We start from the raw sequence: 15,014 nt of genomic DNA, 5'->3' as shown, positions 1-15,014 counted from the left end.
TGTCTAGAAAATAAAATAACCTTCTAACTGGTCAACTTGCTTTTGTACTCTCTCTTCATACCAATACATCTCCCACTTAGCAACCAAAGTGGTTTTCCCAACCTTACTCTCATCAGAATTGGCTTAAAGAGGGAACATACATGCTCAGTTGGGTAAACAAATCTATCTTACCCTGCAGGAAAGTAGAAGGGGGGTGGGGGGTGATAGAAGGGAGGGCAGATTGGGGGAGGAGGTAGTCAGAAACAAAACACTTTTGATGAGGGAACGGGTGAAAGAAGATAGAGAATAAAATAAATGAGGGGAGGGGAATAGAATGGAGGGAAATACAGTTAGCAATTAGTAATCAAGAAAATTTTTGAAGTAAGTTTGTCTGATAAAGGCCTCATTTCTCCAACATAGAAAACTGAGTCAAATTTATTAAAATAAGAGCTAGTTCCCGATTGATAAATGATCAAAAGATATGAAGTTTTCAGATTGAAATATTCAAAACTATCTATAGCCATATGAAAAAAATGCTTTAACTCACTATTCATTAGAAAGATGCAAGTCAAAACAGTTCTGGGGTACAACCTCATACCTATTGGATTGGTTAATAGAACAGCAGAGGAAAATGAAAAATGTCTTAGGGGATATGGGGAAAATGAGGCGTTAATGTACTGTTGGTGGAGTTGTAAACTGATTCAGTGATTCTGTAGAATAATTTGGAACTATGGCCAGAGGGCTATAAAGTTATGCATACTCTTTGGCCTAGCAATACCACTACTAGGTCAGTATCCAAAAAGAGATTAAAAATAAAAAAGGAAAAGGATCTATATGTACAACAATATTTATAGCAGTTCTTTTCTGGTGGCAAAGAATTTGAAATTGAGGGGATGCCCATCAATTGGGGAAAGGCTGAACAAATTGTGATATGTGATTATGATGGAACACTATTGTGCTATAAGAAATGATGAACAGGATGCTCTCAGAAAAACCTGTAATGATTTTCACGAGCTTATGCAAAGTGAAATGTACTGTGTACATACTAATAGCAATATTGTAAGATGATCAGCTGTGAATGACTTGACTGTTCTTAGCTATACAATGATCTAAGACAATTCTGAAGGACTTACAATGAAAAATGCTATCCATCCCCAGAGAAAGAACTAATGGTGTCTAAATACAGATTGAAGCATAATTTTTTTACTTCATTTTTTTTGGGGGGGGTGAGGCAATTGGGGTTAAGTGACTTGCCCAGGGTCACACAGCTAGTAAGTGTTAAGTGTCTGAGGCCACATTTGAACTCAGGTCCTCCTGAATCCAGGGCCAGTGCTCTATCCACTGTGCCACCTAGCTGCCCCCCTACTTCATTTTTCTTGAGTTTTTTTCTTTTTCCTTTCAAAAGCTGACTAACATGGAAATGTTTTACCTGGTTACACATGTATAACTTATATTACATCACTTGCCTTCTTAAAGGGGATATGGGGAGGCAGGAAGGAAGAGAATTTGGAAAACAAAATTTTTAATGGATTTTTAAAATTGTTTTTACATGTAACTGGAGAAAAATTTTTTAAATACTTTAAAAACCCAAAATTATTTTCCTAAAGCTCAGGTCTAATAATGTTACTCCACTGCACTAGCTCTATATTACCTCCAAGATCAAATGTAAAGTCTTCCATTTGGCTTTTAAAGTATTTCACAACCTGGCTCATTCCTAGCTTCCTGGTATAATTTTACATTTTACATTTATCCCAAGATCCTGGGATACTGGCTTTGGTCTTCCTTTTATACAATACATTTTCAAACTCCATGAGTTTTCACTGACTGCCCCATGAAGAACTTAGAATATTCTCCCTCAGCTCCACCTCCTGCTTCCCTCTATTCCTTTAAAATTTAGCTCTAGTTCCACCTTCTGTAAGAGAACTTTCCTGGTCCCACCAGGAATCTCCCTTCCCTCTGATTACCTTCCATTTACACCATATATATCTTGGATCAATTTAGTTGTATACATGGCACTCCCATTAGAATATGAACTCTTTGCCTTTCACTGCTTTAACACAGTGCTCTCTACATAGTAAGCACTTAATATACTTGACCAACTGGTATCCACACAATGTGGAATGATCTAGAAAACATCTTCAGTATGTTGCATGAAATCCTTTTGGAGGATTTATGGGGGGACATGGACAAGAGTTACATAGACTAAGGAGGAATGGACAAGTTGTCATCTGTTGTTTTGGAGCAAATATCCACATCAGTAGAATAGTAGTGTGCTTGGTCTCCAGTCCCTTTGAAGCAGGAATTGAGGAAACAAGGATCCTTCCTTCTTGGTACAGTTTTAGCAAAAAGAGAATGTTCTCATACTCTATAAGTGCTACAGGAATTCCTGTTATATACTGCTGTCATCGAGGGGCAGCTATGTGGTGCAATAGAAAGAGTACTGGTTTTGGAATCGTGAAGAATCATCTTCCTGACCTCAAATCTGATACTTACTAACTGTGTGACCCTGGACAAGTCAGCCTCATTTGCCTCAGTTTGTTCCTTTTTCAGCTCATTTTACAGATGAAAGGGCAAACCACTGCAGTATCTGCCAAGAAAAACCCAAAAGGGGTCACAGAGTCAGACATGACTGAAACAAATAAGTAACAACTACTGCTATTAAAAAGGAGTAGGAGGGTATTTCCCCTGTAAGAGTAGTAATGAAAGTCCTTAGTTAATCTGACCTCCCACATTAACTTTCCATTCCTAATATCCTTTGACATTGGTGATGGTTTTTAGCAATCCAACAGTATCCATTCTAAAGTCTTCCTTTGATATCTTGGGTGACTTTGTTTTCAATCAAGGTCTATGGTTGTCAACCTGGGCACCAGTTTGTTTCTTAAAAACTAGAATTAGTGGGATAATAACATATTATTTGCAAAGATTATAAAATAAGCCATGTGTAGTGTAATGTAGGTTTGAATACTGGGTCTCTCTCACACTTAATAGCGTTGTGAACGCTTTAACTCATCTGAGCCTGTTTCCTCATCTGTGCAATAACAATAATGCCTGTTCTGTTTATCTCATGGTTTTGTGAGGAACCTATGAGAGAGAACCTATATAAAGAACTGTGCCAGTTTCAGTGATTAGCTGAGATAAAAACAATGGTGTGAAAGCCAATAGCCACAAAAGTACCACAATTTGGAAGTGTTCTTCATATTCAAAAACATTAGAAGAAAAACAAACAACAAAAAAAGTTAGAAGGGGAAATCAGTTCACCAAATTTAATACAAAAACCACTTTTTCAATTCTGGATGTTGAATATTCAATTGAAATGACTTATTGTGTGGGGCTCAAGAAGACTGTTGAGATTAATTCCACTTTTAGGTAAGGCCATCTTGAAATGTCATGTAGAATGGTAAAAGTAGCTTTTGGAAGTAGGGAAAAGGAAAATATGTCTATATAACAAACCAGAAGATCAATAGTATCCCCTACTTGGAGCCAGGAAGATCTGAGTTCAGAATCCTGCCTCAGACACTAGAAATGCAACCCTAGTTAAGTCATTTAACCTCTGTGCCTGTTTCCTTATCTTTAAAATGAGAATAATAATAGCACATACATCACCGGATTCTTCTTAGGGCTACTATTAATAGATATCTTACATTCCTATTGGTGAATAGTAAGTAATGAGTAAGTTTTATTGCTCCTCTCTCTTAAGAATTTGTTTTCATTTTCAGTCATTTCTGACTGTGACCCCATTTGGGATTTTCTTGGTAAAGATACTGGAGTGGTTTGCATTTCCTTCTCCAGATCATTTTACAGATGAGAAAACAGGCAGAGTTAAATGACTTGCCCAGGGTCACATAGCTATTGTGTCTGAGGTTAGATTTGAACTCAGGAAGATGAATCTTCTTGATTCCAGATCTGGAACTCTATCCTCTCTAAAATGAAGAATTTGGATTTGTTGGCCTCTAAGGCCCCTCCAGCTCCAGATCTTTGATTCTAAGTGTCTTTTCCTTTCCACATTTTTGGAAGGTTGGATTGCTGCCTTTGATTTGGATTAAATACCTCTCTTCTATTTAATTTAGTGGTTTATTCGTTAACTTGTTTGGCCTAACACCTTATTTATTAAGAAAATGAATAAACATCGTGCGTAAAATACTCTTTTAAAATGGCTAGAAATCAACTAGTTTCGGGTGGTTGTTTTTTTGTTTTTCCAGTGCAAATGTCTGTGAAATACAGGAATGTGTTTTACTTGTGATTGTCTTTATAAACAAGAAACTTCACATTTATGGGGTCCTTTTAGAGATTGTGGCTACCCCTTTTTGGTACCTCTCTTTCCTCCTCTGTCATCCCCCCATCAAAAATAAAAAAAGGTTTTTCTTGCTTCAAATGACATTTTTCTTTTACTTACTGATCTTATTGCTTTTCAGGTTTCTATAACTTCATTTTGGTGTTTGGTGTTCCTGTAGTCTTCATTGTGCTGTTGCATTTTAATGCAAATACGTTTGTGTGTATGAATTAGCTATGTGTACAAATCCAAGAGTATGTTAATTTTAATATGTTATACAGCTTGTTATTTAAAGAAATCCTGTGGCAAATGCGTTTTATTAAGTGAGGCTTCATCCTGTAATTTCTGTTTCAGTAGTACTACCAATTTATGTGGCATCAATAGAGAATGGCTTATTTGACTAACTGAATTTTCCAAGTAATTTATATATAAACATATCTAATATAAATTTTTATAAAGGCAAGAGACTATTTAGTGCATTTTATAAATAATTTAGTATAATGAACAAAATGTAATCTTAAGGATTTGGAATCATTGTAGAGGTATTTTCTCACCTTTTTTTCCTGGGACTTATACTACTATCATTGTGCCTGTCCCTTCTAGGTCTTTTCTCTTATGATGTACCTTTTTTTAATTGGTCTGAATAGATAAAGCTGTTTGTTATAATTATGTATAAAGTAAAATTCTTTGAGTTCTGATTGATCTGGGATTTTTCTAGGTCTCTGGTTGTCAACTCCTATCTTTTTCTTGACATAGTATACAACTAGACATGGACTTCATTGTATATTCACTTTGTCAGTGGATATATACATATAATAACATTTGTATGTGAATATGCAACATTTTGAAACACTGTGTTCTTATCTGTAACATTTTTTTGTTCCCTACAAATTAATATAAGAAAGATTTTGCTCATTATGTACAATTTCATATTTATTTTTTTTCCTGGAAAATGGTCCAAATACTGAAAAGTATTGTGCAGCATTTAGGTATACAGTAGAATTTAAATTTGCTACTTTTATTTGGGTCTCTCAAAATTCTGGATCTTCCAGAGTGATACTTTATCACATACAATATCATCACAGTGGAGTTGCTACTAGAATCTGGATTTGGCCAATCTTGAATTGGGTAGTTGAGTACATTTTATCTCGTCATAAAGCCTTGTTTTGGGTAGGTTTTGGGTTTTTTTGTGAGGCAGTTGGGGTTAAGTGACTTGCCCAGGGTCACACAGCTAGTAAGTGTTAAGTGTCTGAGGCCGGATTTGAACTCAGGTCTTCCTGACTCCAGGGCCGGTGCTCTATCCACTGTGCCACCTAGCTGCCCCTTGGGTAGTTTCTTAATCTTCTACATCTGGAGATGATAAATGTTGGCTAGGGGAATTCTTTGACCTTAAATTCCAACCCTTTGCTTTGAAATTAACAGTACATCTATGTTAGCATCTCAGCAAAGGGGACCAGAGGTATGAGATTCAATGGAACCAGCCCTTCTCTCATAAAATTAAAAAAAAATCTCAAACCAATTGCCAAATGTCATATGTTACAATGTTTATATGAATGTTCTTGTAGTACATTCAACTTCAATAGATTCATACAATTCTATAGTTTAAAAAAGTAAAGAATAAAATAAATTTTTTAGATGCTGCCAGTGTGGGAATTTGCTTTGTTTGCTAATATATATTTGTTTTATCTGTTGGTTTTTTTTGGGGGGTGCGGGGGCCAGTGAGACTTGTCCAGGGTCACACAGCTAGTAAGTGTCAAGTGTCTGAGGCTGGATTTGAATCCAGGGTCAGTGCTTTATCTACTGTGCCACCTCACCTAGCTGTCCTCTGTATATTTGTTTTAATTTCCTTACTTTTATTATTTTCAATTTAGATGGAAATGGGAGGCAGGAAGGTTAAGTCTAAGGTAGCCACACAAAAAAATTTAAGGGTGAGGTCAATGAAACATTTTTTAACAGATGAACAGAAGAGAAAATAAGAAGTCAAAAAATAATTAAAGAATAGCAGGGCAACTTTGAAAGTTTTATGTCTGGTCCTCATTTCCCATTCTACTGTCTATTGGAAATGTCTGTTTTATTTGTTATTTTAATTCAGAATTTTTAAAAATGTAAAAAATAAACCATTCAGTAGTTCAGAATTGTTGGGTATTTTTAAAAATACCTAACTTTGACTACTTAGAGTAGCTACATTAAAATTCTAAATTACTGGCTTACAGAAAAGTTTAAAGGCATTTGGGGGATTTTTATTTTGAATCAAGAAATGTTAAACAATTGTTGTACTTTTTTTTTTCTGTAGACAAGTTGGCATTAAAAATGGAATGTTTTTTGGTCAAGCCAAACAATTATGTCCAAATCTTCAAGCTGTTCCATATGATTTCCATGCTTACAAAGAAGTTGCTCGGACAATGTATGAAACATTAGCAAGGTAATGTGTAAAGCATAGTTTTATTTTTAGATACTTGTGTTTCATCTTTAATATTGACTGTGGCCTAGCTTAAATCAGAAAGATTTGCCAGCCAGTTAAACAGTCCTATTCCATCCCATCTAATGTTTTCTGATTGTTTAACTTCTTATGGAATAAACAAATATAACTATTCTCAACAATGCAATGATCCAAGACAATCCCAAAGCACTATTGATGAAACACATTATCCACCTCCAAAGAAAGAACTGATATTGATGGAACAGACTGAAGCAGGCTATTTTTCCACTTTTTTTCTTTTAATCAGGTTTTCTTGTACAAAATGAAAAATATGGTAATGTTTTACATAATCATACATGTATTACATTTATATGATTGTTTGCCACCTCGTGGACAGGGGAGGAGAAGGAGGGATAAAAATTGGAACCCAAAACTACAAATAAAAATGTTTGTTATTTAAAAATGTAACTATAATATATGTATTATAAATGTAAACATAATGTAAAAATGTAATAGAATTTTTGAGCTATAAATGAGTCAGCTATGGACAACAGCAATTTGAAATAATTTGAATTAATGTTTAGTTTACTACAGATTTAATTGAATTTTGAAGTTAATTTTTCATACTTTGATTTTCATATGAACCTTAAAGGTCATTCAAGTCTATTTGACCACCAAATGCTAAAATCTTTTTACAACATCCCTAGCAAATAATCATCCACTCTCTATACTTTGGTAATTCTTTTTAAATGTCACTGAATTCAGTCCTTCAGCAAGCAGTTATTAAGCAACTTTTGTGTGCCAGACTTTATGCTAGATGCATGGGAGATTAATAAAACAAGGAAATTTTTTTTCTTAAGGATTCTTACACTTTAATGGGAAACAGATCACAGAATAAATATGAATATGTATTGAGGGCACTAGCAGTTGGAGGAGATTGGGAAATATTTCATGTATAAGGTTCTTCTTGAGCTGAGTCTTGAAAGAAGCTAAATTCTGGAAGAAAGTGCATTCCAGGCATGGGGTCTTGCCAATGCAAAGGGATAGAGTCAAGAAATGGAGGGTCATGTTTGAGGAAGAGAGAATTACCTCATTTTGCTGGATCATAGACTGTAAACACATTTTAAGGCAATGGGAGAGATTTTGCTTATCTAACTTCAAACCACTTGTTTTAGCATCCTGTCTTCTATTGTAAAATACATCTCATTTCTCCTGAGATGAGATTTGTATTACAGCTCTTGGGGAAGCTTATTACTGTATTTCTATTAATAAAATATACAACTTTTTGAAATTCAAACCATCGTTATTCAGAGGAATACTGACTAAAGGTTGCGATGAATAAGAGAATTTGTGAATGTTGTCTTATAGTGATGAGGGGCAGAGAATTGGTAAATATTTATATTTTATCCCCTATCTTTTTTCATTTTCCTTTCAATCCTTCTAGTAGAGAACAGGCAGAAATTATCTTTAAAGTAATACTATAGTACATGTTTTATTAAATATTGTATTCTATGTTTTCACATTTCTTTTAATTTTTTTGTTGCTATAACTAATTCACTCAGAATCCTTGGACTGTTCACATTCATTCACATGGCTTCAAGTGTATGCTCCATCTGCAAAAACTTTGGGGTGATTTTTATTTGCTGTTAATAAATTAGAATTTAAAGAAAACTATTTGAAAATGTAAGAGAAAATTATTTCAAAAATTATTTCAGTTGTAAGGATACAAGGATTCTATCTAGTAGGTTCTCCTGTTAAAAATATTTAGAATGATAACATTTCTTAGTATTTTAAACTTGTAAAGCAAAAAAAAAAAACCTCCAAAGAATTACACCAAAAAAGACTTTATTTGCATCATATTCTTCCTGTTAAATGGTGAGCTGTCTCTGATGACTTACTCCCTTTTACTTTGTGTTGCTAGCTATACTCATAACATTGAAGCTGTCAGTTGTGATGAAGCACTAGTAGATATCACTGAAATCCTTGCAGAGACCAGACTTACTCCTGATGAATTTGCAAATGCAATCCGAACTGAAATCAAAGACCAGACTAAATGTGCTGCTTCTGTTGGGATGGGTTAGTATGTTATATAACTTATTTTTATATAGTCTATTTGGGAACATTGCTTCAGTCCACTAATATTACATGATCTTTTTCATATAAATTGCTTTCTGGCCATCTTGTGTCTGCAATATTGTAGATTTTTTTTTTCAAACAAATTAAAACTTTACATGTATCTGTATTAGATTTATCGAGATATTCTAGCCTGTCAAGAGTTTTTCTTTTTACTCCAAACTCTTATCCTGTGTGTTGGCTCCTCTACCTTTCTGTTATCTGCAGATTTGATAAAAATTGTATCATGACTTTTCTAAGTCATTAATAAGCATGTTAAAGAACACAGAGACAAGTACAATTGACCCTGAACTATTAATGACCGCTCTTTGGGTCTGGTCATTCATCTGGTTCCAAATGCACTTAATTGAACTATACTGTAGTCCATGTGTCTCCCTGATTTATCTCATTCCACATAAGGAAGTTTTCATGACCTTAAATAATCTTGCTTGAAATTCTTTTGACTCTGTAAAGAAAAAAAATAACCTGTTTTGACATTTGCTATTGACAATCAGGATTCCTGAATTTTATTGTATCTAGGTAATGGGAATTTTTTTTTTCTGTGTTGTTTTACAAGTTGTTCACTACTGAAACAACATATGCAACTAGAACAGGATACACATGCTGAATGCAGTAGAATTTCCTAATAATTTGTTTTGCTATGGCCCCTCCAGGTGCTCATGATTTGGTATAATTCTAAATAATAATAATTGTTGATGTTTTTAATGCCACATTACGGTTTGCAAGATACTTATATACATTATCACACCATAGTCCTGAAATAGGTGCTACAAACATCCCCAATGTTACAAACTTAAGGAAATGAGGCATTAATTGACTTGTCCATGGTCAGAGGGAGGTTTCTCACCCAGGTCTTTCTTGATAAGTTCAACTCTCAATATTTGAAAGTAATAATTAAACTGGCTGGGTATGAGGTCATATGCCAATAATCTGCTACTAATGAAGCTGCTACTAGTAGATCGCTTGAGGTTGGGGTTTTTGAGCTGCATTTGTATTAAAGCTGATCAGATAGATGCAGTAGGTCTAGCTCCAGTATAGTCATCCCTCAGGAATAGGGAGCCCACTTCTTGTTCTTTGTCCTTTGTCCTCAAAGAGGATCATGACATCAGGGTGATGTTATGACTTGGTGCTGAATTGGATTTAAGTGAGAGAGGGCTGTGCAAAGTCAGTGACCTCACTTTCTCCTCCAGAGCCATCTGGGTCTAGTAGCAAGATATACTTCAGGATGTCTGGAAATGGCCCTGGATGTTTAAGGCAATTGGGGTTAAGTGACTTGCCCAGGGTCACACAGCTAGTAAGAGTTAAGTGTCTGAGGTGAGATTTGAACTCAGATGCTCCCAACTTCAGGGCCAGTGCTCTATCTATTGCACCACCTACCTGCCCCTTGGGAGTCCACTAGGCTGCCCAAGAAAGACTTAAGTTGGAAATAGAGCAGGGTCAAAACTTAGGTGTTGATAAGGAATGGGATCCAACCTGTAAGTGGCTGTTGTACTGGGTGAGATAGGAAGACCAACTCTTCCCCTTCCCTCACCTCACTTAAATAAATTAGTGGTGTTGATGAGGATGATGAAGGAAAAAATCATGTGTAATATAGGATCAAAATTTAATGGGTCTTGGCTAATGAAATCTAGACTTTAGTAAGATTTCCTTTAATAATCTTATAGTTTTAAAAGATTTCCCTTTGTATTCCCACGGATACAGCTGTGACTTACTTTGGTTGAAGTATTCAACATTTTTTTGTAGTTTTTAATGTTTTTAACAATTAGGTAAATAATTAAGTCACTTTTCTAGTTGCCTTTAGTGGACTATGGGAGAAAGGAGCAAATTTTATAGTATATTTTTTATAAGCTCATTTCATGTTTTTTTACTTTATAGGTTCCAATATTCTGCTGGCCAGAATGGCAACAAGGAAAGCCAAACCAGATGGACAATATCACTTAAAGCCAGAGGAAGTGGATGATTTTATTAGAGGACAGCTAGTTACCAGTCTGCCTGGTATAAGCAAACGTTTCTGGCATTTTTTCCCCTTTCCCCTGTAAATGCTATTTTAATCATTGAATTTTGAGGGCAGAAACTGTGTTGTTTTGGGAGTGTGCCTCATTCACTCTTGAATATATGTCTTAATATGGGTTATCTTGAATTTTTTTATAAACATCAGTTAATTGGGGGGTATATTTGTATTCTAGAGTTTTAATAATTGATATATATTTGAAATTTGAAATTTCTGTCAAATGGTGATACCAAGGCTGTGAGCTAAAAACCTGAGCTCTCATTTGAAAATGAGAATTATATGCTAAGTGGACATTGAATCATTAGTACCTGCTTTTTTGTGTCTACCTATTCAACCCCTTACAGATCTTATTTAGTTGTTTTATGCACATCTCTTCATCTTTTCCATAAAAATAGTATGAAATATTTTACAAGATGTGTTGTTAAAATCTAGATTAACTTTGTCTACTGTATTTTCCTGACCTCACAGTTTAGTGACTTTGTTTTTTAAAAAAATAAGGTTGGGGGCAGCTAGGTGGCGCAGTGGATAGAGCACTGGCCCTGGATTCAGGAGGACCTGAGTTCAAATCCAGCCTCAGACACTTAATACTTACTAGCTGTGTGACCCTGGGCAAGTCACTTAACCCCAGTTGCCTCACCAAAAAAAACAAAACAAACAAAAAAAGGTTGATCTGGAATGGCTTGTGTCCTATTGTAAGGAATCTAAAAAAAATCACTGAAGATGTTAGGAGGACAGATTTTATTTTCATCCCCACTGTAATATGAAGGCCTGAACCTCAAAACAGAGAGTTCTCCTGGGAACTGATCACCTTAAGATGGTGTCTAAGAAGTAGTTTTGGATTTCTAACTACAGCTTAAAATATAGGAAAATGGTGGGCTCTTTTACCAGGGGATGGATTACACCAAAACAAGAATTGACAAAATTCTATTTGCCTGAAGTCTTGCAAATCTAAACAAAAGGTCTTTAAAATAAAAAAATAAGGGGGTGAGAGTGAACTCTATCCATGTATCGCTAGATACCATAGAGAGTAATGGGAAGAACAGTAGTAATAGAAATACCTGGTATCTGAGAAAGGAGCCAGCAAAGGAGTGGAGGATGAATTAGCAGTACGTATTAAGAAGATAGATAATTTTATGTAAAATCCAGAAACCAGAGATGGGGAACAAAGTGAAAAGCAAAAGAGAATCAGTATTTTTCACTGGAGTGTATGATAGTTTTAGAAATTTTTGTAAGCATCACTGTGTGCTAAGCTGAGGTTCTAAATACAAAGAAAAAGCTGTTCCTTCTTGCAAGAAGCTTACATTCTAATGGAGAGAGAATAAGTACACACACACACATATATATGTGTGTATATATGTATATATACTGTGTATATATATATATATATATATATAGTATATAACCGTAAAAAAATTAAAATATATATAGATGCACACACACACAGAAATAAAAGGCAGTTTGGAAGAAAGGACACTAGCAGTTGGGAAGCGGAAAAGGCTTAATGCAAAAGATGATGCTTGTGAAGCATCTTAAAGGAACAGGAGGAGCTGTAGAACACAAGTAATGAAGGAATGCATTCCAGTCATACAAGACTGGACCAACTGGTGCAAAGGTATGGAAATGGGAGATGTTGTGTTCCATTTGAGGAAAAGAGAGAAAGCCAGTTTGGTGAGATCACAAAGTGCAAAAGGAGAAGTTATGTCCAGTGAGGGTATCAAGACAGGTTGAAAACATATTCTAGTGCTTTAAATTCTACAATGTCTCTCTGTTAAGTTCTTGCTACATTTATAGTGTGAAGATCATTATTCCTAAATCTGTTGTAGTATTTGGGCCAGCTTAAACATAACTAGTACTTAGTATCTATAAATTTGCTATCAAGAAATCATTCCTTTGTCATAATAGCCCAAATTTGGAGAATCTTGGTCTTCTACTTGCTGGCCTTATTTTACAAATCAGCACAAAATCCTTACATTTGAACTATTAAAGTCATTCGTTACGATATTATTTAAGTTGGAAGAGGGAAACTACTACTCAGCCAGGGGACATTTTAAAAATAGCTTTTATCAGGTAATTAGTAGCACATATTTGGGAAGTTTTTACCTAATCTTGTTCAACAGATTTCTATTTTAAGAATTTATATAGTCCTTAAAAACAAGTATTTTAACCCAGATCACCAAAATATTTTTTTAATCCAAAAGATAATTCAGACATATAACTTAATAGTTCTGTACTTTAGGTCTCCATTTATATGTATAGAAGGATTTTCTGTCAGATTTTTACATTTATAAAAATTGCATTTGGATAAATGACATTATAAAAATGCCACTTGTGCTTATACATATAGTGATTTTCTTTGAATAATTTAATTATACTGACTTACTGAAATGATATTTTTATCCCTCTTCCTAGGAGTTGGCCGAACAATGGAATCCAAATTAGCATCTTTGGGAATTAAAACTTGTGGAGACCTGCAATATATAACGATGTCAAAACTACAGAAGGAATTTGGCCCAAAGACAGGCCAGATGCTTTATAGGTTCTGCCGTGGTTTGGATGATAGACCGGTTCGAACAGAAAAAGAAAGAAAATCTGTCTCAGCTGAGATCAACTATGGAATCAGATTTACCCAGGTACCATTCATGTGACAAAACCATTGATTTATAGTATTATATGTCTTTTATATTTGTACCTTGTATTCCTAAGTAAACTGGTAGCTTCTCAAGGGTGGGGACTGTGCCTTTGGATCTTTATTTACTGTGCTTTGCATCTATACTACTTTGCCCAGTGCTCTAGTTCAATTTTTCTTTAGTTCTAAGGCTACAGTTGCATAAAGATATACAAATAAGTCTTGAAGCTTCCTGTCTTTCTCTGGGACCTGATTTTTGGATAATGAAAAGTCATTAAGCAAAGTTACTTCATTTGATAGGTAGGGAAATTGAGGCTTGTGGAAGTTAACTTGCCTGCAGTCACACAGAAGTAGAATGCTATTGTTTCCTAACTGATAACCAGTCTTTTTAAAAAAAAAAAAAACCACATCTGCAGTGGATAAAGCACCAGCCCTGGATTCAGTAGGACCTGAGTTCAAATCCAGCCTCAGACAACTTGATACTTACTAGCTGTGTGATCTTGGGCAAGTCACTTAACCCTCATTGCCCTGGGGGGAAGATTTTTTTTTTAAATAAACTGCATCGTGAATTTGACCTTTTTTTTAGGATCAAACAACAAATAAGCATTTATTAAGTATTGTGTGCTAGTCACTGTGCTATATTGTTGGCATACAAAGACAAAAATGAAACAGTCCTTTCCTTCAAGGAGCTTACATTTCTAACTAGGGAGATAATATGTACGTAAAGGAGTTTTCAAGATCTATCGATCTGTCTGTCTATATAAAGTTACCTTTAAGGAGAAGAAAGACAGTGTCAGTCACTTAAACTGTATTAAAAGAAACCATCTATTTCTTTTTTTTTTTTTCTTTTTTTTTTTTTAAGAAACCATATATTTCAAGAGACAGAGGTATGTAGGGAAAAGATGACAAGCATGAAGGATAGCCAGATAAAAACAATGGAGATAGGAGATAGAGTGTTCCACATAAAGAATAGCAAGTATTTCAATAGGATGATACCATAAGAGTTCATAGAAGGAGGGGCAGCTAGGTGGCACAGTAGATAGAGCACTGGCCCTGGAGTCAGGAGGACCTGAGTTCAAATACAACCTCAGACATGACACTTACTAGCTATGTGACCCTGAGCAAGTCACTTAACCCCAATTGCCTCACCAAAAAAAAAAAAAAAGAGTTCATAGAAGGGAGTAATATGTAAGAAGACTTAGAAGTTACAAAAGGGCCAAGTTGTAAGGAGCCTTAAACACCAGACATAAGAGCTGATATTTGATCTTGGAGGTAGAAGAGAGCCATGGAGCAGATTGAATTGGCAGATTGAATTGCCTTTGGAAAATTGTTTTGGCACCTATGTTGAGAACGGATTGGAGAGTGGGGGAGATGAGGTAGGGAGGAGGCTGTTGTCCATCACTAGGGGCAGAGTCAAGATGGTAGATGAGAAGGAAGCGTTTTTGCTTAACCCAGTCAGCATACTTTCTCTGCAATAACATAGAATTCTGAATAAGGAAAACTGAGAAAAGGTCATAGTCATTTTCCTAGCACAGGATAGCTCAGGGAGACAGAGAGGTCCGCAGATACTGGGGGC

The 15,014-nt window shown here is 35.2% G+C and overlaps 1 protein-coding gene across 4 annotated transcripts in view; it reads left to right on the top strand.

The window, feature by feature from the left end:
* Window positions 1-15,014, top strand: part of REV1 (REV1 DNA directed polymerase) — a 126,938-nt gene that overhangs the window by 89,857 nt on the left and 22,067 nt on the right. For all 4 annotated transcript variants that reach the window (XM_043995872.1, XM_043995873.1, XM_043995871.1 and 1 more), the window contains 4 exons: window positions 6,543-6,671; window positions 8,590-8,744; window positions 10,677-10,796; window positions 13,222-13,442. In XM_043995872.1, coding sequence (XP_043851807.1) covers window positions 6,543-6,671; window positions 8,590-8,744; window positions 10,677-10,796; window positions 13,222-13,442 — 625 coding nt within the window. The remainder of the gene's footprint in view (window positions 1-6,542; window positions 6,672-8,589; window positions 8,745-10,676; window positions 10,797-13,221; window positions 13,443-15,014) is intronic.

The sequence above is a fragment of the Dromiciops gliroides genome, chromosome 3, assembly GCF_019393635.1.
Source record: "Dromiciops gliroides isolate mDroGli1 chromosome 3, mDroGli1.pri, whole genome shotgun sequence".
In the NCBI taxonomy this organism is placed as follows: domain Eukaryota; kingdom Metazoa; phylum Chordata; class Mammalia; order Microbiotheria; family Microbiotheriidae; genus Dromiciops; species Dromiciops gliroides.
The sequence above is the reverse complement of the archived record's forward strand: the minus strand, read 5'-3'. Positions and strand labels throughout refer to the sequence as shown.